Source organism: Mus musculus, chromosome 4 (genome assembly GCF_000001635.26).
Source record: "Mus musculus strain C57BL/6J chromosome 4, GRCm38.p6 C57BL/6J".
In the NCBI taxonomy this organism is placed as follows: Eukaryota; Metazoa; Chordata; class Mammalia; order Rodentia; family Muridae; genus Mus; species Mus musculus.
Window position 1 is genome coordinate 117,916,235 of NC_000070.6, and position 25,848 is coordinate 117,942,082.

General features: G+C 50.0%; 2 protein-coding genes across 31 annotated transcripts in view; both read right to left on the bottom strand.

Annotated features, from left to right (window-relative positions):
• Nucleotides 1-9,673: 9,673 nt before the first annotated feature.
• Nucleotides 9,674-14,561, bottom strand: Artn (artemin). Of its 11 annotated transcripts, NM_001284191.1 has the most exons (6): nt 13,152-13,529; nt 12,785-12,934; nt 11,786-11,908; nt 11,390-11,527; nt 10,927-11,065; nt 9,926-10,834 (listed from the first exon to the last, which is right to left on the bottom strand). In NM_001284191.1, the coding sequence occupies exons 4-6, from the start codon at nt 11,447-11,449 to the stop codon at nt 10,359-10,361; spliced, it is 675 nt and encodes a 224-aa protein (NP_001271120.1). In that variant the 5' UTR covers nt 11,450-11,527; nt 11,786-11,908; nt 12,785-12,934; nt 13,152-13,529; the 3' UTR covers nt 9,926-10,358. The 11 variants fall into 11 exon arrangements, with proteins under 11 accessions (XP_030108965.1, XP_006502756.1, XP_006502754.1 ...); XM_030253105.1 differs by having other exon boundaries at nt 9,674-10,834; nt 11,390-11,908; nt 13,372-14,557; XM_006502693.3 differs by having other exon boundaries at nt 9,674-10,834; nt 11,390-12,136; nt 13,372-14,557.
• Nucleotides 14,562-15,917: 1,356 nt separating this feature from the next.
• The window catches only part of St3gal3 (ST3 beta-galactoside alpha-2,3-sialyltransferase 3), a 202,821-nt gene continuing 192,890 nt past the window's right edge, over nt 15,918-25,848 (bottom strand). For 15 of the 20 annotated variants that reach the window (XR_376302.4, XR_376301.3, XM_006502898.4 and 12 more), the window contains 3 exons: nt 24,120-24,266; nt 23,776-23,922; nt 15,918-16,902 (listed from right to left, as the gene is read on the bottom strand). Coding sequence is in view for 18 of the 20 variants with exons in the window: in XM_006502898.4 (XP_006502961.1) it covers nt 16,813-16,902; nt 23,776-23,922; nt 24,120-24,266 (384 nt within the window). In the remaining 2 variants the exon portion in view is untranslated. The other 5 variants (NM_001285521.1, NM_001161774.2, NM_001285520.1 and 2 more) reach the window with 2 other exon arrangements.

Genomic DNA, 25,848 nt, shown 5'->3' on the forward strand with positions numbered 1-25,848 from the left:
CAGCTCACCGAAACCCACTTGTGTCTGCTTCCAAAGTGCTAGAATTAAAGTTATGTACCACCATGCCCAGCCTAAAACTTTTTTTTTTTAGATAAATTATATTAAGCTCAATTTGGGCTTACTATATGGCTTCTCTCTCCTTATTGACTAAACTCTTCCCAACACAGCCTTCTAGCAGTAGCAAAGTTGGGTAAGAATAAGAAGGGCTGGCATACCGTCAGGAGGAGCAGCAATTTTGTAAACCTGGGGAGGAAACAGATTAAGACAAGAGCTGGAGTCACTATACAGGGCTTTACATGTGTCCCACCACACCAGGTGACACTTGTGCTCTAAGGGAGGAAGCTGGCTCTGGAAGTAGCTGCTGAGGCCAGAGAAGGTCGAAGAAACTTGACAAGATCTTGACGAATCCTCAAAGCCTGGGAAGGAGAAGGACTCACTTGGCTGCTAGAGGAAGTCCATCCATCACAATGAGTCAGCAAATCGTTGTCCAAAAGGAAAAAAAGAAAATGTTTTAAGCGTTTTAAAGAAGCCAATTGGATCCCTGTGAGTTTGAGGCCAGCCTGGTCTACAGAGTGAAGTCCAGGACAGCCAGGGCTACACAGAGAAACCCTGTCTCGGAAAAAAAAAAAAAAAAAAAAAGCACCAGCTGCTCTTCCAGAGACCTGGGTTCAATTCCCAGCACTCACAAGGTGGTTCACAACCGTTTTAGGGTTTCTATTGGTGTAACAAAACACCATGACCAAATTTGGCAGGAAAGGGTTTATTCATCTTACAATCCCATATTATAGTCCATCTCTGGAGAAGCCAGGACAGGAACTCAAGCATGGCCAGCCAGTCTGCATACCAGATGCTATCCTCAGAGATCTTTGGCCAGCCAAGTCGTGCGCAGAGAAGAGCAGCAGAGGGCTCAGCTAGCAAGCAGAGGTTCAGGGACGAAGCTGCTAGTGGTGAAAGCCTTGGGAGAGCGTTCTCTTCCCAGGAATTGTTACAGCTCTTGTGACAGATGCTCTCAGGTGACAGAGTAATTGCCACACACCTTGATTCCTTCTGGATAGGATCTTATATACAGTTTTGGGATGGGTTGGGGTCTGACAGCAGGTGCTTCCTATTGGCTTCTTTGGAGATATTTGGGATGCCTCATCTACACGTGGGGAGGAGCTTGGAGTCACTGCCCCTATGTGACCCATGGTCTCTGGGGCTGGGGCTCCATGACGGACCTGACATCAAGAGCAGGCGAAGCTCTTACCTCCCCTTTGGGTCCTGGGGCTTCCAACCCAGCTCAACCTTATCAGGCTTCCTCACAGTCTACTGCCCCACACAGGACTGGAAGCAGGAACTGATACAGATGCTATAGTGGGCTGGTTAACTGTCTTGCTTCCTTCCCATGGCTTGCTCAGCCTGCTTTCTTCTAGAACCCAGAACCACTAGCCCAGAGATGGCACCACCTACCATGGGCTGGGCCCTCCCCTTTGAACACTAATGAGAAAATGCCTTACAGCTGGACCTCATGAGGCATTTCCTCAACCGACGCTCTGTGTTGACTTGTGTCAAGTGGACACAAAACCAGCCAGTAGCTCCAGTTCCGGGGAAATGACTCCGTCTCTGGTCTCCACTTGCACCGGGTACACTGTGCTGCACAGACATACGGGCAAAACATCAGCCCATAAAAATTAAATAAGTAAATAAATGAAATTTCATATGAAAAAGGGAAGGTATCAAGGCTTTGTTAAGGGAAAGCTACTTCCTCCTGATCCAAAGAATGGAATCTGACTTCTATATTGGCTCTGGGTTAGAGACATGACATTTTGGTCTGACTCAGCAGCTAACAGCACTTCCTGTTCAACCTGAGGACTTGAGTTCAATTCTGGGACCCCACATAGTAGAAGATGACTGATTCCCAAGGCTTGTCCATGTGTACATGCCCCACTCAACACATACACAGAATGAATGAATGAATGAACCGAGTTTTCAGAAAGTTGATCTAATTGGACCTGCCAATCGGCTGGCTAGAAGACCGGCCCTCAGGAAAGCTGATTCACCTTAAGACAAGCTGAAAGGATGGGAGAAGTTATCCCCTCAGTGGAATAATGTACTTGGACCCTCTAAGAACTCTCTCACAGACAGCAGTTCCTTGTAGATCTCCCCTGCTCAGCCTGGAGTTTGAGTTGTTGCTCAGAGTATCCCCTCTTCCTTTTCTTTCTATCTCGTTTTCAAATGCTGGCCGAAAGCCCAGGCATGCTTTCTCTGAGACTCTGGACTTTCTCACTGTTCCCCTGCAGATATCCTGGCTTTCTTCAGCTGCTGCCAATCTCCATGCCTAAAGCAAAAGGCCTAACTGTGTCTCCTCTCCAGCCCCTGTCCCCCACCCCACGCCTCATGCCCCCAGCAGTTGTTGGGACAATCAGTTTCTCTCCCATTGCTTCTCTCTGGCTTTAATGAAATCACCAGCTCCAAGCTTCTTTCTGTGTCTGTTTTCAAACTATTCTATCAATGAGAATAACAACTCAAAACAGAGACCCCTGACCCGCCTTAACATTCCCATCACCGTACATGGGAACTGGTGATCTATCAGAAGCATACTGTCTCAGTTTACTTTTCTGATGCAATGATAATCCTGGGGCTTACCCGCTCTGACCATAGGCCATCATAGAGGGAGAAGTGAAGGTAGGGGCAGAAGCAGGAACCTAGAGGCAGAAACTGAGGAAGAGACCAACCACAGAGGAACACTGCTTCCTGGCTCAACTTGCAGAAATTGCTCGGCTTACTAATGCAACCCAGGACCGCTTGCCACCCACATCAGTCATTAGCAAGAAGATGCCTCACAGACATGCCCACAGGATGATCTGATGGCGGCAACTCAACTGAGAGCCTTTCTTCCCAGGTTTGTCTAGGTAAACTTAGACATAAGCATGAAATTGACAAAATCCAAGCAGCACATACGCTTTAACCAAACCCACTGGGAACCCTTTAGTGGTCCCTCAGGACAAAACGCAAGTGCCATAGGATAACACTAAAGCCCTGTACGGTTGTCTCCAGCCCTGGTCTTTTTTTGTTTTGTTTTTTTGTTTGTTTGTTTGTTTTGTTTTGTTTTGTTTGTTTTGTTTTGTTTTGTTTTTCAAGACAGGGTTTCTCTGTGTAGCCCTGGCTGTCCTGGAACTCACTCTGTAGATCAAGCTGGCCCCAAACTCAGAAATCTGCCTGCCTCTGCCTCCCAAGTACTGGGATTAAAAGTGTGCGCCACCACTGCCCAGCTCCAGCCCTGGTCTTAATCCGTTTCTTCCCCAGGTTTACAAAGCTGCTCCTCCTGACAGTATGCCAGCCCTTCTCAGACTTGCCTAACTGTGCTACTGCTTGAAGGCTCTATGTTAGGAAAAGTCTAATCAATACAGAGAGAGAAGCCATACAGTAAGCTCAAATCAAGTTTAATATAGTTTAGGGGTTTGGTTTGGTTTTGTCTTGTTTTAATGTATTAGGCTAGGTATGGTGGCACACACCTTTGATCTCAGCACTCGGGAGGCAGAAGCAGGTGGATCTAAATTTGGAGCAAGCCTAGTCTAAATAGTGAGTTCTGGGACAGCCAGGGCCATGTAGAGGACCTGTCTCAAAAAGAACAAAAATAAATAAAAATGAAAATAAGGTTTTATTAGCATACATTAGTCATATATAATGGTTTCACTGTGACATTTTCATATATTCATAATGTTATATATAATGTATTTGAATTATATCCATCTCCATTTTCCACTGGTAATTCCTTTCCAACTAATCTTTCTTCTTTCATGCTGTGTTCACCTCTCTCTCTCTCTCTCTCTCTCTCTCTCTCTCTCTCTCTTTCTCTCTCCCTCTCCCTCTGTGTATGTGTGTGTCCCAATGTATTTCACTAGGGTTGGTTACAGGAGCATGGACATTTACCACTGAAGAAAATGTCTCCCCCTCCTGTTGGGGTGACTTACACACACACACACACACACACACACACACACACACACACACATTGTATCAACTGGTTATACAGGTGTGCCTCTATATTTCAATTTTTATTTGCGGTGTGGGCCGTGGCCCCAGGCTGGCAGGATATATAAATGTTTGCTGCTTCTTCATCTGCCCCCACCCCCAAAAGACAAGCTGCTGTGGTGGAGGTCACAGTAGCCCTCAGTCTGGCCAAAAGGCAACACTACAGATGTTGTCTCTCTGTCTGCTGATTGGTTGAGAGTGGGTAGCTGTAAAATCTCTCCCACTATGCTAATAGCTTTTCTTTTCTTTTCTTCTCTTCTCTTCTCTTCTCTTCTCTTTTCTTTTCTTTTCTTTCTTTTTGTTTCTTTTCTTTTTTAATGTTTTTATTTATTTATTTATTTGCTTTTGGAGACAGGGTTTTACTGTGTAGCCCTGGCTGTCCTGTGACTCACTCTGTAGACCAGGCTGGTCTTGAACTCAGAAATCTGCCTGCCTCTGCCTCCCAAGTGTTGGGATTAAAGGCGTGCCCCACCACTGCCTGTAGCTAATAGCTTTTTGTATGGAAAAGAAGCGTGGCATTTGAGGGATGGAGAGTTGTCCGCTTTAGCTGAGGCAGGAAGAGAGGGTCAGAGGGTTGAAACAGAATGGGCACCGGGCAGGGAGGTAAAGCAGAGAGCGCCTCGGGTGGAGACTCTGGCAGGGGAGTCTGGTTCAGTTAGATGGCTCACTGAGACCATCCCAGCAAACAGGCCAAGAGCCTTATACTATACAAGTGTCTCCATGTCTTTATTATTAAACCCCAAGTAGGACTTCCAAAAGCCCAGCAATATTGTTCCCCATGAACCATTAACTGACTATAAATTGCCATGGAGGGATGTGGCCTCATGAGAGGCCCTTGACAATCCATACCAGGGTGTTGATGGAACCAATACCGTGCAGATAACCATGACTGCTGACTTGCATCCTTTGCTTCCCTTCTTCTGCTGATTCCCTGGGCCTTGGAGATGGTGGTATGGCTGTCCCATTTAGGGTTGAGCATCCAAGAGTCACTTGTTCTCATCACTGACCCAGGATGTGTCTCTTCAGTTATTGATGCCCACCACAAAACAAAACAAAAACAACCACGCTTCTCTGACCAAAACTGACAGCAACACTAATTGAGGGGCATAAACATAGTTATTTGGAAGGCAATTTGCTGGGCACATCAAGTCAATTTAGCAAAACAACAGAGGTAGCGACTCCCTTAGGGTCTGTGAGTTTCCTAGCCATGAATTTCTGACTAGGTTTACAATAACAGATATGAATTGTCCCTTGTGCAGTGGACCTCAAATCCTATCAGGAAGTGGTTCTTTACCCCCATATCTTGTTTGCCATTATTTCACCAATGGGTGTATCTTGTCTGACAGGTCAGCAGTGTAGCATGTGGGGCTCACAACTGAGGAAGACTGTTGATGGTAATTCCCTTCCAGAAGCCTACACAGAATTCTTTGGTTCTAGCCGGAAGGGAGGAAGCTTTATTTCTCCATGTCCTACAAGCCAGAGTGCATGGTATCTTCAGCAACAGAATTTTAGCATATAGTTTCAGCGAGCAGCCAACGGGAGAGGCAGTTGTTTTAGGGTCAGTGGATAAGCTCAAGGAGTCTAGGATGTTGCCCATTGTTGCTGTCTTGTGCCTTCAAGCCAGGGTTGTTGAGGGGAGAATACTGGAGTGGCTGGGAAGCCAGAGAGCAGGGAAAGTTATTGAGTCGCAGCACACAGAAGGTGGACAAGGGTGGAGAGCAGAGCTGAAGGTCAGAAGACAGAAGGAAGCTTGGCGTTGCATGGAGAAGCACTGGATCGCTTAGGGCTCAGAAGGGTCCGGGATGAAGGTAAATGTGATCAAGCGGTGTCAGCAGGGCATCAGGAACTGAACCCCCCCCCCCCAGAGTAGATAATGTGTGTGTCGCATCCAGTTACAGAGCCCTAGGGCCTCACAAAATGCAGAGAAAGGAAGAGGAATGCAAACTCAAGTCAGAAGGAGCAGCTGGGGTCGTGAGAGGGAACGTGAGGGTGTGGGATCAGAGAGCCAAGGGAAGTTTTCTAGGAAGTGGCCACGGAGGTCCCTGAAACCTCAGTAAAGCCTCTTTTAGAGAAGGAAAGTCAGAGAAGACACTCCTGTCCCATCTTCCATAGCTCCATTATCAGTTCTTTTTATGCGATTCTATTCTGGTCAGTATAAATTCACAGGAGACATGCAATAGAGAAAGGCCCAAGTGTGGAGTGTGTTATAAATAATTGAGTCCTGATATCAGAGCCCGGGTCTGTTCAGAGAAATCAATCCAGCTACATAAGGTACCTAGAACAGGGCATCACATGGGGGCCAAGGACTCCATGAGGCCTGTGAATGAGCTTCAGAGGTATCCCCTGCCCCCCACGTACACCTAGGCTTCCTGACCAGATGTGCATATATCAGTAACCTTTCTGGCATTTGGTGGGGGAGAAGGCCCATGCTGTCACTGGTGGTCTCAGAAGGCTCTACTTCCAACGTAGGTTGGGACCCTTCTGAGAATGACAAGGATACAACCATGGGTCACAGAGTCTCTTACATCTTTTTCTGAACTTTCTTTCTTTTTCAAGATGAGACGCTAGTCTGTGCCCAGACACTACACCACAGAGATCTATGGACTAAGTTAGGGTTCCTTGGGTGGGAAAAAAAGAGAGTCACTGATACAGGCACCTGCCAGAGCAGGTAACTGGGCATAGGGGAGTGAGTGGAACCCAGAACCACACATCCCAGATGAAATGAACCTAGAGGAAGGTTTGAGGTGTTCCCTACGGATAGAAAAACACATCTCAAAGCACACACGTTCAGAGGAGACTGGTGGTAGGTTCTAAGAAGACCATTCACTGGGAAGTGTGGTTTTGTGAGTGAAACAGAAATCGAGGTCAGAAATGGACCTATAAAGTACCCTGAGCCTCGAGGACCTAACCCAGTGTGCTGCCTAGGCTGGTCACGTGACTAGGGACCTCAGCTGGCTTGTAATCAATCAGGTGCGGCCCTGCTGCTGTTTCTTTGTACAGGAAGCATCGTTTTCCAGAACGACCTGGTAGTTGGACTTGGAAAGGGATGCTGACTTCCCAGGGGAATGAGACCATCTTGGAGGAGGTACCAGGCTGTAAGCACAGTGCAGCTTCAAGTTGGAGGCGGACCCCATTCCTTAAGGACTGACAGTTTGGGGCATGTCAAGAGTTAGCACTTTGCTGGGGCGTGACTGATCATACTTCTTATGCTGGGGGGGATGCTGAAGCAGGAGGATTGCTGCAAGCATGAAGCCAGATTGAGCTAAAGTAAGAACTTATCTCAAAAAAACAAGCAAGCAAACACCCCCCCCACACACACACACACCAAAAAGAAAGTGACAAGACCCAGCACTTGGCTTGGCTGGGATCTGGGCAGCTCACTGTGAACACTGTGAACATCCCCATGAACGATCCTGAACAGCAGTGTTGCTGACAGCTTTTGGCACTAAGCTCAAAGTCTTGTCAGCAGGGTTCTCCCTAGTCCAAATCACCTTAGAACTGAAGGAATTTCCCCAACCCCTTCAAACAGCTCTCTGTGAGCGGTAAGGGGTGTGTGTGTGTGTGTGTGTGTGTGTGTGTGTGTGTGTGTGTGTAAACTGAGGAATTTTAGTCAGTTTGGTGGCAGAGAATGGGGCCAAAGGTGTATCTGAGGGTGCAAACCCACCAAGGTTTGGGGAGCCTATAGGACTGGGATGGAGACTACAGAAGGGAGCACAGGCTTGGTTTGCCTTGTTAACCCAGGATGGACCCAGTCCTCTGAATTCTTGCTGCTTCTTTGTAGCCTGGGTGAAGGGCTCCTGTGGCAAAGCTGGTAGACTCAGGTGGGAAGGAAGCACTTGGCAGACAAAGCTAAATGGCCTAAATGGCCGGGATCCTACCTTTAACCTAGTCTTGCCTCTGAGCTTTCATATACCCTGGCTACAACCTCACTGCTGACAGCTTGCAAATCTGTCCCACCCAGGCCTCCCTCCTCTGCTCCAGACAAGCACCCCTCCCAATGACCTTGGTCTCTGGGAGACCACATCCTTCCCAAATGTGCCTATCTATCTCGGAGGCCCCAGAACTAGTCAGTCAATAAAGTGCGTATAAGAAAGTGCATGAGAAGTGAGGATCTGAATGTGATCGTCTTCACCCTCATAAAAGTCCAATGTTGAGGCTCAAGCGAGATGGCTCCTTGGATAAAGGTACCTGACACCAAGCAGAATGACCTTAGTTTGATCCACTGTGACCCCATGGTGGAGGGAGGGAGCTGACGTCCATGAGTTTGTTTCCTGACTTCTAAATGTGTGCTGGGGCATGTCTGCCTACCCTAGCACAGAAAATAAGATAAACAAGATGAAACTGCAATAAAAAATTTACATGTTTGTAATTCCAGAGCTGGGGAGGTAGAAATAAGAGGATCCCTGGGGTTTCTGGCCAGCCAGCCTAGACAAAGTGGCCAGCATTAGGTTCAAAGAGAGGACCTAGGCAGAAGGCAACTGAGGAAGGAAGACAGGGCGTTGACCTCACACAAAACTACAAATAAAAAGTGTCCTGTCTTGTTTTAAAGAAGAAAAATCAATGTAAATGCATAGGACCAGGAAGACAGCCTGCCTGCCTCTCTCCCTCCCTCCCTCCCTCCCTCCCTCCCTCCCTCCCTCCCTCCCTCCCTCCCTTCCTTCCTCCCTTCCATTTTCAGACGGGTGTCATGGAGCCCACGCTGGACTGGAACTTGCTGTGTAAGGATGGTCTTGAACTGATCCTCCTGCCTCCAAACCCCGAGTGCTGGATGACAGTGTGACATCACGCCTCATCTGAGACACTGACCATGTCAAGGGCCACACAGACAAGCTCAGATGACTGATTGGCCTTTTGGGGAGAAGCCAGGGGCAACACCGACTTCCTTGCCAGGAGAAAGTGTGTTCCTCTTAGCTTCCAGCTGCCTTTCATCCCGTCAGCCACCACATCAACTGCAGTGACTACCCATATCATTACTTGTTTATTGTCTGTCCTGGTTCAAGCTTAAAGACAGAGATTATGTTCCTTTTACTTCTATATCTTCTTTCCTTGAGACAGACTGTCATGTAGCTCAGGCTAGCCTAAGATTCGATATGTAGCTAAGGATGCCCTTGAATTTCTGATCCTTCTGCTTCTCTCTTGAGCGCTGGTATTCTGGGTATGTGCCACTATACTCTGTTTATGTGGTGCTGGGAACCAAACCAAGGGCTTTGGGCAGGCTAGGCAGGAGTCCTACCGACTGAGCTACATCCCCAGCCTCACCTCTGCATCTTTAGTGTCTAAACGGTAGCTGACAGCTCATTGCCACTGTTTGCTGGGTGAATAAACGGTTATGCTTGTTCATCACCCAAAATCCACGCTTGGTTGAGACCCTCAGCGCTTGCCTGTGCTCCTGTCCTCACGAAACTTCCTTCCTGTGAACCAGCACCCTCCCCACCCCTACCCTGGCCCCTCTCCCATCCTCAGCCCTTCTTCAGATATTCTCTTGCCCTGGGTTGCTTCAGGGGTTGACTTGTAAGCAAAGCAGCCTGTGTAGTCCTCAAGGTAGGTCCTTGCATGGTGAGACACTGACATAGATGGAGCGGGACAAAGGGACAAAACAGGCTTTTCTGTGTGTTTACCCACTAAGCAGGGGTCCCAAGTTGCCAGTGGTCACAGTGTGACCTTTCTCCATAGAAAACTATATTGTTTATTTCCCATAGGTACCCCAGGCCCCAAGTACTGTGGATTGTGCATCTTTGTCACCTATGTGTGCCTCCCATCCATCTCAGAGACACCTGCGGGGCAAGAAGTAGGCGATCCAGGTAGCACTACTGAGTCAAGTGTAAAATGTGGATGGGGGGGTGGGGTGGGGCACATCTTCATCTAGCTTCTTCTACCATCCCCCATGTCCAGGAAAGGATCTGACAAACCAGCAAAGTAAATAAATAATTTAGAAATAATAAATAGGGCTTCGGCTTCCACAAGTGAACACGGGACTGGTTTCAGCACAGGCTGGTCCAGCAACGCGACTACAATGTATATATGTATATATATCTCTTCAAAATTCATTCCCCAGGACAGAGGGCCATTTCTGGATTCTCCCAGAGGAGTTCTCTTTAGCTGAGGTTTCTCCTGTCTGTAGAGCTGTGATCCATGAACAACTTGGGACTGTTGGTCAGTGGTTCCGACATCTTTCACTCTGTCTGTCATGCCGACGACGTCTGTCACTCACCGGCCTGGGGCCTGAGCTCTGCAGCCTCCATATCCTGCTGAGTTGAGGCTCCTGGTTAGTGAGGCCCGGTGGAGCTGTTCCAGGTAGGGCAACACATGGGTCTAGTGTGCAAAGGCTTGGAGATAGATCATCCTCAGCCCAGACAGCCGCAGGCAGTGGCGGAGAGGTGGTCCACGGTCCTCCAGGTGCTGTTCACGTCCATGAAGGAGACGGCCTCATAGCGAGTGGGCCGGCAGCAGGGCTGGCTGATCGGCCGGGACCCGGGAGGCGACCGTAGGGCCCCAGCGCCCAGTAGGCTGGCCAGACTGAGATCGTGCTGGGAGCGTGCTCGGCGGCACGAGCCGCTGCAGAAGCGGAAACGTATCAGCTCGTCGGAGCTGTGGCCTAGGCCGAGCGCACTCACCGGCACCAGCTGCGAGCGCAGGCGGCAGCCGCGCGCATCTGTGGTCCGTGCGCGGCTGCTCCGGGTTCCTGCACGCGCCGCGCGTGCCCCGCGGAGCGCAGCGGGAGGAGACTGGAGCGCGGGACCAGGCGGCGGGGGTGCGGGCTGAGGAGACTGAGGCGGGGGTCGCAGGGTTCTTTCGCTGCACAAATGCGCAGTGTGTCCCCCTGGAATGAGGCTTAGTCACTTTCGGAGGTGTGGGTGGGGGGTGTCTAGAGCTAGCCTCGCCCTTGCCCCGCCCTGTCGCGCTCTCACCTACCAGGCAGGTGGTCCGTGGGGGGCGCCAAGACCGGTGAGGGACCGTCGCGAGCGGCGGGGCTGCGGGACATTGGGTCCAGGGAAGCTTCTGTGACGCAGCTCAGCAGGGCTAGAACAGCTAGGGTTGGCCACCAGGCTGACTGCACAGAGAAAAGGAGACTTAGGGAGGAACAGGACACTTTGGGGGTCGGGAGGGGGTCTTGTCTTGCCCAGATCAGAGACCAGTCTAGTCGGGCTCCTAGCTGGGTGGCAGAGTGTAAGGAAGGGCTTAGATTTAATAGGCATTTGCTGCTCCCAGGAGCCCAGGGGAGGAATTACCTGAGGGCACGGACCATCAGGAGAAATCCCGTTCCTTTCCTCCAATTACGGCCCCTCCCTCTTGGCATTTCCCCTTTCATATCTGATCCCTGCGGCCCTAAGCTATGTCCTACTCTCTTTTTTTCCAAGGAAAGCCAGCGACTCACCTGCCACCTAGGCCGGAGGCAGTGGGACAATGCAGTAGGCTCTGCAAGTCCCAGTTCCATAGCTTTCGGCTCCAGAAGCTCCCATCAGAAGCCTTCGTGGACCCGTTTCCCCACCCTCTTCCTGCGGCAGCTTGCAAACTGAAAGATGAGTTAGTTATCCTTTGGGGTATTCCTCCTTCCACTCCAGTCTCTCGAAGCGACCCAGGAGGTTGGAGTAGCTAGAGTCAACTCAGCAGCGGTAGCTGCGATGGAGAACCTTGCTCTCTGTGTTAGGTGCTTGGCAGGACCTGTTCCTTCGCGATGCCACAAGGTCAATCAATGGCTCACTTCTCCAGATGGGCAAACAAAGCTCAGCTGAGCTCAGAGATCGTCTAAGGCCTCAGGGGGGAGACTCACACAGCTGTGGTCCTGTCTTCTAAGACCCTTCTGCTCTGTACTTCAGGGCTGAAGGTACCAGGGTGGTTGGAGAAAGTAGTAACTTGAGTTCCTTCCACTCCATGCTCAGCGTTCACTCCATACCTTGGGGGAGGAAGCAGAGCCCTGAAGAATTTGAGTGTCAGTTGGTCACTTGGATTATCTGATGACTTGCAATCTTCTTTCTGGACCCAGTGTCACCTGAATTCTCTCTTATGCCCACAGATGTCTCCCAAGAGCTTGCCTATTATCTGGGGAAGCGATGGTCCTTCTGAAAACACAGGGCCTGGACCATGGCTTCCTGTGGCCACCAGGGGGCAGAGCTTGTCAAGCCTGCGGATTTAAGGGGAGGGGGCTTTTGCACACGCTCTGCACATTTAGGTCTGAGCCATTGCCAGAAGGACCAGCTAGTCCTTCACACCAACCTGGTCTCAGAGGGCTGAACCACTCCGAGATCCGGCCCAAGCCTGGACCATCTGCCTCCTGTGGATCTGGCCCCCTAGCCTTGCTCCTAGGAGTTTCCCCCATAAACCATCCTTCCTGACCCCAGCCCGCACCTCCAGTCTTTGTGAACCACTGCTCTTGGACCCCTAGAACTTTTAAGAATTCTCATTAGTTAGTCTCTTCTTGGGTCCCAGATGTAACCCTCCATCCTTTTGCTGGCACACAGAATACATGGAGAGGGGGAGCGACATATGATGACTCCAGGATAAGACACACACCTCCCAGGCCTTTATCTAGTTCCTCCAGAGCTAGGCGTGTGCCCGTTGGCTAACTAGATTAAAATCCCTAGAGACCAGACTGGCTACTATTCTCTCAGATGGAGGGAAAGTCAGACAAGGCAGCCCTGGGATATCTGCGCTAGGGGGAGCCTAGGAGCAAGTCCCTCGAGGACAGCTCTGACCAATTTCTCCTTTCTTACCATTTGGGATATTTGGTCCTCCAGCCCTTGCCACCCCTATCCACCAGCCCTATACTCACCAAAGGGGTCCTGGTCCGTGTCCTTCTAGGCGCCTCTCCTGGGACCAGTGCTGGGCTTTCCCCCGAAGCTCAAGTGGATCATGCCCAGAGTTGTGCACCTGGCAGCGCCTCTTTTAGTTAAAAGTGGGGCCTTGGCAGCCGGTCTGTGCCCTGTGGCGGCAGCGGGAGCCTCACATTACAGCCAGCCAGGAGGGTTAACACAGTCCAAGAAGCTAGCGACAAGAACTGGAGGGGCTGGGAGGGGCAAAGAGCTGCGCTGAGGGCCCAGAAGAGAGAGGCTGAGAGAAAAGTGGGGAGGAAGACCTTTCTGCCCTTTCTCCTGCCCTTTGAGCGTCCATCAAGGGGATGGGCAAGAAGGCTGGCTTACCTTGGGTGCAGGGCTCCAAGCCCCAGTCGCAGCGAGGGCTGGGGCCCGAGGGACTTGTTGCTGGCAGAGCCCGCGGGCCGCATCTGGGGGCCGAGCCCAACTCCATCCCTCAGCAGCCTCCTGCCCGCCGCCGTCCGGTGTCAAATTCCAGCCCCGGCGTCACCAGATCCCGGGGTGGGGCCCAGAGCGCCCCCGCCCCGCCCCACCTTTCAGGGCTCACCTGGCCGCTCCACCCTCCGGATCCGGTCCCCGCTGGCTAGGCTAGGTCCCTCTAGGTGGGGGCTAGACATTTGGAGAAGACCCCAGGAGGCAGAGTAGAGATCGCGGGCTGCAGCGAGACGCTGAAACTGGGAATTCGAAGTTGGTAGTCAAGCAAAGTAGGGAACTGGGAGGCCTGGCCGAGGGCGGGAGAGCGCGAGGGAGGGCGGCGAAGGAGGGGCAGCCTGAAGGAGAGTTCCAACTTGGGCTGCGCAGACATGGGGGTTCTGGCTAGCTACTCTGTATCCTCAAGTGGTGACTCCGGGACCCTCAGAAGGTTCAGCTGCCTCGGAGCGACAGGGCTCTGCGTTGGGCTCCCACGGTCCAAGGATACCCTGTTTGCTCAGTTTTAGGGTCGGGGCCTCAGAGGGACTCGCGCACATCCAGTGAAGGCAGTGAATGATTGTGTGTGTGTTGGGGGTGGGGGGTGGGTGCGACCAGGGATGAAGAATCAGAGGACCTCAGAGTATTGAACTGGAGTCTGAGATGCGATGAGGCAATTTGGCAGGTGTCTGGAGGTTGGTTGATGGCCATGATCAGAATTGTTCTACCAACTAGTCTGGAGTTCATCACGAAGATGCTGGAAACTACTGACCTAGTCTGAGTGTGGTCATTTTCGTTGAATGCCTGCACTGGAGAGAGTGTGGTTTTGAGACAAGCAAGACAGAAGAGGGATGCAGGCTGCTGGGGACAATAAGATAAACCCTGAGCAGGGTTGTGGGGAGTTGGGGGTTCCAGGACCCAATCCCCTACATTCCTTTTTGCCTGATTGGACAAAGTGAGGTGGTAAAATTCTAGGAACTGGCTTTCCCTAGGAGAGGGTCAGATGTGGGGTTGGCGGTTGGGGGAGGGGGACATGTGAAACCAGTGTTGGACATGCTGAATTAGAAGGGTCTGTGGACTCTCCTGCTAGAAATGCCCCAGAAGCAGCTAAATTTGTAGCCGGGAGTAAAGTGAAGGCAGTTGGGCTAATGATGACAACTTGGTATTTGCCAACCAATACGTGCAAAAACAGATGCTGAGAGTGGGGAAGGGTACCCAGTGCATGGACCCGATGTGCCCTGATCATGTACCAGCACCTCTGTGGACCTTGAAGAACTACCCATGGGGCTGGAGAGACAGCTCAGTGGGTAAGAGCACTGAACTGCTCTCCCCAAGGTCCTTAGTTCAATTCCCAGCAACCACATGGTGGCTCACAACCATCTGTAATGGGATCTGATGCCCTCTTCTGGTGTATCTGAAGAGAGCAATGGTGTACTCATATATATATATAATAAATCTTAAAAGGAGAAGGAGGAGGAGGGGGAGGGGGAGGGGGAGGAGGAGAAGGAGGAGGAGGAGGAGGAGAAAGAATGGAAGAAAGGAAGAAAAGAACTACCCACATCTACCCACATCTGGGCCACATCCCAATCTGAATCAGACACTTGGGGTGGGCAGGTACATAGTTCCAGGTTTTCACCTGTGATTTTGGCACATAGCCAGGGTTCCTAACCACTGATTTTTTTGTTTGTTTGTTTTGTTTTGTTTTTTTTTTTTTTGAGACAGGGGTTTCTCTGTATAGTCCTGCCTGTCCTGGAACTCACTTTGTAGACCAGGCTGGCCTCGAACTCAGAAATCCACCTGCCTCTGCTGGATTAAAGTTGTGCGCCACCACATCCGGCCCCTAACCACTGATTTTGAGAGAGCAGTTTTGTGCAGTGCTTGAGGCTGAAGTCTGTGAGGGTTATCCTCAGACTCCACAAGGCTGCATGGGGTGAGGCACATAGGACAACACGGATGGACACACAGCACATACATACATTTTTCTTTTCCCATAAAACTGGCTGCTGAATTGAGGTGGCCGTTGCAGCTAGGGCTACCACTGACAGGCATATAGCTGAAGCTATGTGTCCCATTTACTGTCGTAGTGGCCAGTGTCTGACAGGAAGCTACCTCCATCATTACATGTCTCTGATTCTCAGATCTACCTGGGGTTAAGAGGGCTCAGATTCTAGAGCCTAAGGAGGTGAACTGGGGCAGGGATGTCCTTTCTAAAGTTACCAGGGGTGTCTAGGGCTGGGTTGGGGGCTTTCCTGTTTTCTGTTGAAGTGCAAATAAGGAGTGGGCCACATTCATTTCTAAGGGGAGCCATGGATGGCAAGAATGGAGGTCTGTGAGTTTCTCTGTGTTGTGTGGGCCTCTTTTGCTGGCCTTTTAATTAATTTTGTGTGTTTCTGTGCCTGGATGTGTGTATGTATACAACAAGAGCCCTAGAGTTCAGAAGGGGACATCAGATCCCCTGGAACTGGAGTTACAGGCGATTGTGAGCCTTCAGGTAGGTGCTAGGAATTGAACCTGGGTCCTTTGCAAGAACAATAAATACTTTTAACCACTGAGCTGGAGGATTCAAAGGTCCTATAGTAGACACGAGAAGTGAAAGGGACCCAGGAGTTCATGGGCTGCAGAGAAGACCCTTGTGTTCAGTGCAGTTTCTGTTTCTTCCAGAAAAGTCAGAGAAAACAACAGGAGGCCAGATTCAGAGGAGAGCTTTATTGCTTCCGTGAGAGCTGCCCCGGCTGGCTGCGGCAGCCTGGGTGAGGTCCTGGAGCCTCACTTCCCTCTGGTCCTGGGTAGGACCCATGGAGCTGGCAGTCCCAGCAAGAAACCCAGACCATCTGACAGTTCAGGAAGGATTACTGCCCCATGGATTAGGGACAGCTATGGACGGAGCCATTCATTCCCGTCAGGCTGGGCTGGGCCTTGCCTCCTGAGTTCTCTCTGCTCTTGTCCAAGAGCTGTCCTGTTGGCTTTAAAGGGATGGCTCTGGGGTTCCCCTGTGGGACACTGGTGGCTGGTGAGAGGGAGTACTTCATCTTCTCCCCAAGGAAGGCCAAAGAGTGTCGTGAGCTGGAGATGGCTGACATGAGATGCTATCCACCTCCCGGTCCCTGAAGCATGGTCACCACACCTCCATCCTTCAGGGAGTTCACTGGTACCACTGTCTGATGGGCCCTCTAGTGGGCCTCTTTCTGCACAACAAGTGGACCAAATGTGACATCTAATTTAAAAATAAATTATCCCTCCCCTCCCCATACCCAAATTCACAAAATGATAATACACCAAACACTGATTAGAGAAATGATTCTGGTAGCATTCTTGCTACCAAATGTCCCACCTCCTGCATGCTGGGCCTGCTGGCCACAGCCAGTGGCCTCCTGGCCCTCTGGCTTCATGGACCCAGGCAGCAAGGCAGGGTGCTGGTCTCTGAAGCTGGCCTGCAGTGGGCACAGCTCTGGTTGCCTTGCCAAGGCCTCACTGGCCCTCGGGTCTCTTGGCACTGTCCCTCTCTGGGTGGGAAGGCTCCTGTGCAGGTGGCAGCTGCTTGGTCCTGGCGTGAGCCTCTCTGGCCTGGTGTCCGGCCCACTCAGATACCGCTGCTTAAGTCAGTGATGACACGTGCCTTCACTAGCTTCCGCAGAAACTCTTTCTCTCGCTGGATGTTGTGTGTCCAGGACTAGAAGGGGAGAGATGGAGAAGTCATGAAGTGGGTAATCCAGAGGGCTGTTGGGACACAGCCTTGCTTAACCCTGAGCTGGTGTTCTCTTCCAGTCACCACCCTCTGAAGCTCTGTGACTGGGAATACACAGGTACACAATTGTTCAACAATACCCCTCAACAAACAAGCCCGGCACACCCTCGTCACCCCAGAGGAACTCTGCCCTGGGCTCCTTCCAAGTCTTGAGTGGTCTCAGCTTCCCAGTCCCCTCTGCTCAGCCTCTTGTTCCCTCAGACAACAGCCCACAGCTCCTTGGCAGCACTTGGGTTCTAGACACCCTGAGGGCAAGGAGGTGAATCACTGGCCCGCACAGCAAGGGCAGGGGCTGCTGCTCTGGCCTGATGCAATCGGTTCTCCAGGCAGGTAACCAGGGAGCCTCAGGAGCACACCTCGTCTTTCTTTTTAAAAATGCTCTCCTTTTTGAAGCTAAACATTAAAAATTTATTTATGCTTGTTTGTTTTCAATGTATTATTAACTTTCTCCCTCTGTGTGTCTATGATGTGTGGGTCTTTGAATATGGGCCTGAGTGGAGGTCAGAGAATGACCCTTGACAATGCGTTTCCTCCTTCTAGTGTGGGTTCCAGAGATTGGACTCAGGTCACCAAGGCTTACATGGCTAATGCTTTTACTTACGGATGTGTCTCACTTGCTCTGGGTTTTTGAGACCGAGTCTCACTTAGTAGCCTGGGCTGGCTTCAGACTCACTATGTCATCTAGGCTGGTCTCAAACTCATGATCGTTGTACCTCAGCTTTCCAGATGCTGGAATACAGATGTGAGCCAATATACTCATTTGCTTTATTGTTCTAAGGCAGCATCTCACTAACTCCCTTTATCTTTTTGCCTCTACCTCCTAAGACCATCCCACCAGACTGGCTCCCAAAGGCTAAGCACTTCCCATACCATCATCCTTGAATAAAATAAACCCAAAGTGCTATACACGTAAAAACTTCATCCTACTAAGTTAGAGAAGATGCCACCTTCCAGGGCTTAATGGGATTGGATTCCTTCTGATTCCCAGAATTCTCCCCAGGAAGCTCCGATGACTAAGGCTCTCAAAGGAAAGGCTTGACTGAAGGAATGAAGGAATGAGTGTCTTTAGCCTCATGGCTCAGACCCAGCTGGCCTCTGCATGTGTCAGCACTGGGCCACTCCACGCCTGTACCCACAGATACTATTTACTGTATTAAGAACTAGGGGCTGTCCAGCCCTTATTTTGATTCCCATAACACTCTCCGACCTTCCAAACCTCTGGAATCTAAAACTCAGGCAGTCCCCAACCAGAGACCCTATAGTCCTCTGCTCTGAGCGTCCTTGAGGCCTCTTGAATGAACCACAGACTTGGCTGCCCTGAAGCCTCCACATCCCCAAGTGGTAGTGGTTTCCTTCCCGACAATCCGACAATCCACAGCACAGGTGGTCCAGTCTCCCTCAGTATCCCCCCTGATCTCACCATCTGTCCCCTCAGACCCCTAGAAAAACCTAGACCAGGCTTTGTCATTCTGCCTTGCTGCTGCCTCTGGAGTTGCTCTCCTTGTTTCAGACCCCTGGGTGACTCACATCCATTCTTTGAAGGTTCAAATCATCTTTCCAGAAGTTTCTAAGGGCAGGGATGGCTAGACACACAGTAGGCACTCCATGAGATTTGTTCAATGAAATTACATTGATCTCTCTCTCTCTCTCCTTCTTCTCTCTCTCCTTCTCTCTCTCTCTCTCTCTCTCTCTCTCTCTCTCTCTCTCTCTCTCTCTTTCTCTCTCTCTCTCTCTCTGTGTGTGTGTGTGTGTGTAACTGTATGACTGTGTGCATATGCTTGTAGAGGGGAGAGGACGGTGTTGTCCTGGTCTATCACTGTATCATATTCTCTGAAGTCGGGGTTTCTCATTCATCTTGGAGCTTTGCTGGTGTTCAGCAAACCCCAGTGACCCTCCTGTCAGCTGCTTGTGCAGACATGCCTGACTTTTTTTTCAATTAAAGATTTTATTTTAAATGATTTATTTATTCTTACTATATATGTATTAGTGTTTTGCCTGCACGTATGTCTGTGTGAGGGTAACATCCACTGGGACTGGAGTTACAGACAGTTGTGAGCTGCCATGTGGGTGCTAGAAATTGAACCCAGGTCCTCTGGAAGAGAAGTCAGTGCTCTTAACCATTGAGCCATCTCTTTAGTCCCTGGAATTAGCGATTGTATTTTCATCAATATTTAATAGTGCAAAACAGAAATTCCAAACAAATTTAAATTCTCCTATGAATTCCTTCCTTGACTAAGAAATTGAAAACTATTGGAATGAAGACAGATCTCTCCTTGACTGCTTGCCCTGATTTTACTGCCCTCCACAGTTAATGGGCTTTTATGGTTGAAGCTTTGACTAAGCTGGTGGCTTGTTATCTGTGCTACAAATTGAAGGGAGCCATCAAATACAAGGGTTTGTCTCTTAGAAGGTAGGTGAAAGTCCATTAGAAAGGCTTTCATCTTTGTTGAACCTCTTGACTAAGGAGACCATGTTAGACCTAGGACAGCAAAATTACTAGAAAATAAAAAGAATTTGTTTATAAACGATGGGGAAAAACTTGCCCTCTGACTTTCATTACTCCCTCATTTCTGTCAAAAAAGATGAAGATGACCCTTCCTTTTGCGAATTCTTGGGGTATATCACCTTTTGCGGCTTCTAAACAATAACATGAAGATCAAGGAGATGAGGCAAAGCTCCCTTGGTAGGGGAGCAACAGGAAACTGTTAGAAACTGGACTATGTCGGGGTTGAAGAGATGGCTGGTTAAAAGCACTGGCTGCTCTTCCAGTGGACCTGGGTTCAGTTCCCAGCACCCACATGACAGCTCACAACTGTCTGTAACTCCAGATCTAGTGGATCTGACAGCCTCACACAGACATGCATACAGGCAAAATACCAATGCACATGAAAATAAGTAAATTATTAAAAAATACTGAATTAAAAAAAAAGGGGGGCTGGTGAGATGGCTCAGTGGGTCAGAGCACCTGACTGCTCTTCTGAAGGTCTGGAGTTCAAATCCCAGCAACCACATGGTGGCTCACAACCATCTGTAACAAGATCTGACTCCCTCTTCTGGAGTGTCTGAAGACAGCTACAGTGTACTTACATATAATAAATAAATAAATCTTAAAAAAAAAAAAAAGAAGTTGAACTGCTCCCCCCAACCCCCCAAACTGGTTAAAATTTACACAACTCCTTTGCCCTGGGAAAAAAAACCAAGGTAAAAAAAACCAAGCTACATAGAAGAGTGAGCCCAGAGCTCTTTAAACTTTTACCCCAGAAAAATGATGGAGCAGTACATCGGGCTCCAGACACAGTGAGGAGTGGCCACAGGGAAGAACTCTAGAAACCTAAAAGCAAGCACGTCAGCTATGATGACAGCACTCGGATGGTTCCAGATGAGAGGGTGGTGGAGCAGGCCGCAGGAACCTCTTTGCCACCTGGGAATGCAGTTACACTCGCAGACTATCTGATGTAACTGTGTGGAACTTCCGAGTCCACTGGAGTATGGATACAGCTTCAGGAGAACTGATGAGGTCAGGTGGGGCTGGTGAGGTGGCTCAGCAGGGAAAGGCACTCGCTGCTCAAGCCCGACAACTTGAGGTTTATCCTTAGGAGTCATATGAAGGTCCACGGCTGACCTCTGACATTCGGACTTCTTGGGATTTGAACTTAGGTCCTCATGCTTATGCAGGAGGAGCCACCTCCCTGGACTGAAATTAGATTTTACAGGCAAAAAGCAAAGCACAGCAGTTGCTGCCACCGCCACCGCCACCGCCACCGCCACCGCCACCGCCACCACCACCAGCACCACCAGGTTCATTAGAATGGCCAAGCAGGGATTCAAGCAAAGATGGGCACTCATAAAACTGTTTATACTGCGTCTTCTCTTTCTCCCAGCAGAAGTCACCAAGGGATGAGTCAGTTTCAAGAGCACCCACTAGGAGTCACTGAGGGCTAACAGGTCAATAGAGTACTGGATATTCCACTACATTAGGAAATTATTAACTTTTTTACATGTGATATCAGAGTGGTTCTTATCTTTTAGAGTTACAGAATTTCTAACCTTAATGCTGGGTCTAAAAGCCATTTTCCCAGTAGTTATTGGGAAGGGGAGCATGAGGGGAAAGACTTGGCCATGTCTGGGTAACTGGGACATGGGAACTCTGTGCTCTCCACCAGCCTACGCTTATGAAGGTGCTGGACAGTTTGCTTCCCTGATCAAAGAGTAGGCACGGGGATGCAGAGATGGCTCAGGGGTTAATAGCACGTACTGCTCTTGCAGGGGATGTGTGTTCAGTTCCTGGCAATGCTGTCAGCGGCTCCCAGCTAAAACTTCAGCTCCGGGAGATCTGACACCCTCTTCTGGTCTCAGTGGAAACCTGTACTCATGTGCGTACATAGAGCTTTATTCCCAGAACACATATAGCATATCAGCACATATAGACACAGTACACACACACACACACACACACACACACACACACACACACACACACACACACTTAAAACTAAATCTTGAATGAAAGAGAAGGCACAAAAGTTTGTCCTGGATGTAGCTTTTAGACCAGGGACTGTCTGCCCCATTCTGGGCTCTTTCCTAGTCCCTCCTCCACACAGGTGAGCTGGGAGCCTCCTGGAGCCAGACACTGCTGTGCACTAAGGCAGGATGTGACCAGACTTCTGTGCATCCACTGCAGTCCATGTTTTCAGCAGGGTCTCTCTTGATAGTCCTTATTTTAATTCATTTATTTTATCTCAAGATATGTGGGTTTTTTTTTTTTTTCGAGACAGGGTTTCTCTGTGTAGCCCTGGCTGTCCTGGAACTAACTTTGTAGACCAGGCTGGCCTCGAACTCAGAAATCCGCCTGCCTCTGCCTCCCAAATGCTGGGATTAAAGGCGTGTGCCACCACGCCCGGCGATATGTGTTTTTTTAGCTGGGCATGGTGGCACATGCTTTTAATCCTGGCACTTGAGAGGCAAAGGCAGGTGGATCTCCGTGTTCAAGGCTAGACTAGTCTACAGTGAGTACCATGACAGCCATGGCTACACAGAAAAACCCTATTTCAAAAGAAAAAAAAAGGGAGAGAGAGATTCATTTTTTTAATGAGTGAGTATGTATGTATGTATATATGTATGTATATGTATATACCATGTCTGTAAGTGTCTACATGCTATACGTGAGTTGGGAATAAAGTTGTATGTCTTCTTAACTACTGAGCCTTCTCTCTGGATCCAGCCCCATCTTTTCTACTCCTCCTGAGGCAGGGTTTCACTCAAGCTCTGGCTGGCCTCAAACTCACAGAGACCCACAGAGATTAAAGGCCTGTGCTACAATGCCCAGCCTAATGCTGATTATTAAGGGCTAGACCAAGAGATGGCTCAGCGGTTAAGAGCACTGACTGCTCTTCTAAAGTTCCTGAGTTTAATTCCCACATGGAGGCTCACAACCACCTGTAATGGGATCCAATGACGCCCTCTTCTGGTGTGTCTGAGACAGCTACAGTGTACTCATTAATAAAACAAATAAATCTTTTAAAAAAAAAGGCTAGACCAAAGCTGAGGAATGTGGAGAGGGGAGGGGAGGGGAGGGGAGAGGTATGGAGCATTAAGCAGTAAGAAATTAGGTTCTGGGCTGGTGAGAAGGCTCAGAGGGTAAGAGCACCAACTGCTCTTCCGAAGGTCTGAAGTTCAAATCCCAGCAACCACATGGTGGCTCACAACCATCCGTAATGAGTTCTGACTCCCTCTTCTGGTGTGTCTGAAGACAGCTACAGTGTACTTACATATAATAAAAATAAACAAATCTTAAAAAAAAAAAAAGAAGTTAGGTTCTTCTTTCAACACAAAAGGTTTCTGATCAATCAGACCATGGTGGAGAATAATAGTGCTTGCTATGTAGCCTAAGACCTGAGTTTGATCCCAGAACCCACCATGGGAGGAGAAAAGAGTCTGAAAAGCTGTCCTCTGACTTCCACTGGCGAACCATGGTACAATGCACCCCACAACAGTAATAAATGAGACAAAGAAGAAGGCATCTCCAGTCCATCAGCTTTAGCATTCTTGAGACGGGAGGTGAAGGCAGGAGGGGGAGTGAAGGGTTTAATGGGGGGAAGAGTGCAGAGGAGCTGTTTCTGCAACCACACCCACCCTCCAGGCTCAGAGAGAGGCCACCCCAGCAGATGCTGAGGCCTGAGAAGGCTTCACCTTACCCGTCTCCCAGCCATATCCTGGCTGTGGGATTGAGGGGTCCGGAGAGCTAGAAGCTACTTGTACCGACGGTTTGCCTGGGAGCTTGCTAAGTGAGCTCTGTGCCTGGTACAGGGAAGGGTGGAGTGGGTATGGGGGTCTTCCTGGGAGCAAGAGGCATTGTTCACTTGTGGGTCATGTAAGGGGCAAAGAAGGGGCAAAGGGTCTTCCCGGGGAAGGCGGTCTGTGGAAGAGGACGATCTGAGCTGGGGACAAGAGACTAAAACTGACAGTTGTGTAGCAAGGAGGTATGGTAAGGCACTGGGCAAGGGGCAGGAGGCCCATGAAGGGAACATTCAGGGATAGAGCCCAAAAGGGGGTGGGGAGGGGGCGGGGGTTCTAGGCCCAGGGCAGGCCGGGAAGAGGATGCACAGACAGCTAGAAGACCGCATGCTGGGTAGACTGCAGTGGCTGCTTAGCTGTGAGTGGTCCTTCCAGGAACTCTGGGCAGCAAAAGCTGCTGCCAGTTCCCCTTAGCATTCATTTATACAATGCCAGAATTCACCCTTTGTACTGGATGCCCACTTCCGGCTTCACCCAAAGACTGCCCCTTTGCCCAGTCCTCACCTCTTTGATGGCTGCCATGCGCACAGTTTCATAGTAGTGCAGGGGTGCATTGGGTGTGTTCATGTCATAGCCAAAGCCCGCGACTGCCACTTCATCACAGCCGTGTAGTGCCATGGTCACTGCCACACTGCCAAGGGTTGGGATGTTCTGGAGGGAGAGAGGAAGCAGGGAGAGTTCTGTGGAGGGGGTGGGGAAGATGGGGCTGAGACCGCCATTGCTAATCAAGCCCACTTCCAAGATGGGCCTTCTTCCCCAGGGGGCCTCTTTCCCCAAGCACTGCTACCACTTCCCTTCCAAGGCTCCTCCGCCTAGACTTCCTCCTCTTCCCCTCCCAGGAATCTCACCCCTCTGCCCATGAGGCCGTTGTTGAAGGGCAGTCCAATGAGAGTGAAGGCAGCCTCCTGGATGAAGTATGGGTTGAGGATGCGGATCTCAGGGGGCTCCTTGGGCACTCGGGTGGCCACGGACTTCCAGAAGCCATCAGATGCACTCTGTAGACAACAGAGCACAAGGAGACATGCGCTGGGCACCTGGTGATGTGCTCAGAGGAGAGGGGATATGTATTGAAGGACAATCCGAGGTCTGGGGTAGAAACCAGCACAGGAAGGCTTCGGCAGATCAGGGGTCATGGGACGTGTGACCAACATATATGTGTTGGGGAAGGATGAACATATGGTAGACCCATGGTCTGTAAGAAAGGACACAAAGGGAGTTTTGAGGCAAGGTGTGGGACACCGTTGGGAGTGCTTCTCTGGCCTGAGTGTTGGGTCGGGTATCCTTGGGCCACAAGGGAGACCTGCAGGCCCAGCTGTCCCACCGCCCCACCAGAAGCTAGAGCCCACCAGAAGCCTGCCCTCTTTTGCCTATCTGCTCTGTTGAGCTCGCCGAGCCCACCTCCTTCTGTCTTTCTTGGCTCTCAGTCAACTGCGCTAAAGTGGACCTGGAAAATAAAGACACTGCATGAGCTATCACAGAACATCACAGCAACACTCAGACCCCAGTCCTGCGCTTGACCAGAGCTGGGGCTTCAGCCCTGTTGTGTGCAGAATAGATCATTCTCTCTGTTGTGTGCAGAATAGTTCACTCTCTCTCACGGAGCTTGGTCATAAATGTGGAATCACTGCCTCTGAAAGATCCCAGTGTCTGACCGGAGCCCACAGACTCCTCTCTTTAGCCTCTCCCTTCCTCCTATCCAACCTCACAGAGACCTCTGACCTCCAGCTTTTCCTGGTCTAGATCCCAATTCAGTCACTTCAGCTACTCTCTCATGAGCTCCCCTCTCTATCCTTACACCAGGGCCTTCAGTATGCTGGAGGGAGCAGTGAGTCCAGCAGGGGCGCACCATTACTGTGGCTTCTAAAGCAGAAAGTCTGGTACTTGCCTAGGGGACATGAAAGAACCAACTAAACTTAGAGTGGAAAAGAACTGACCACATCAAGAGGGCACAATCACCAAGTACAAGAAAAGAGGCTCCGTGGGTAAAGGCGCCTCTCCCTACCCTGACCACTGGAGTTTGACTTCAGAACCCACAGGGTGGGATGAGAGAACCAAGATGTTCTTTGACCCCCATAGGCATCCACACATGTATACAAGTGTGTATGTGTGTCTGTCTGTCTCTCCTACCCACCTCACACAGACATAGACACACACACATACACACACACAGACACACACACTAAATAAATATAGATTAAAAAAGGAGAGATGCCCCATTTTCAAGCACCTTTACCTGCTGGTCCGCCTCACTGGCCCTAAAAGGCTGTTTTACTTCTCTCCCTTTCTTTTTTCTCCAGCACTGGGGATCAAATCCAGAGCGTCAAGCCTGTTAGTAAATGTTCTACGATTAAACCACACGCCCAGTCCAACTTTATAAGCATTCTTATATATATGTACTTCAGAACATACACAGAGTGCACAGACACATAGAGCTTAAGATAAATAAATCCCCCCCCAAAATAATACAAGCAAATTCAAGAGAGAAACAAACGTGTGGAGAAAAGTTTATCACAAACAATAAGAGGTTCATGTTTTAAAAGTCCATGAAAACCAGCCAGACATGGTGATGTATGCTTG

Bases quoted from the DNA above. Each gene is read 5' to 3' on its own strand.
- Artn (XM_030253105.1), bottom strand. From the start codon at position 11,449: ATGGAACTGGGACTTGCAGAGCCTACTGCATTGTCCCACTGCCTCCGG. The intron at 11,066-11,389 runs GTGAGTCGCTGG...TTCTCTGTGCAG, and splicing joins GCCTCCGGCCTAGGTGGCAG to TCAGCCTGGTGGCCAACCCT. The intron at 10,835-10,926 runs GTAGGTGAGAGC...GCCTCATTCCAG, and splicing joins CCCCACGGACCACCTGCCTG to GGGGACACACTGCGCATTTG.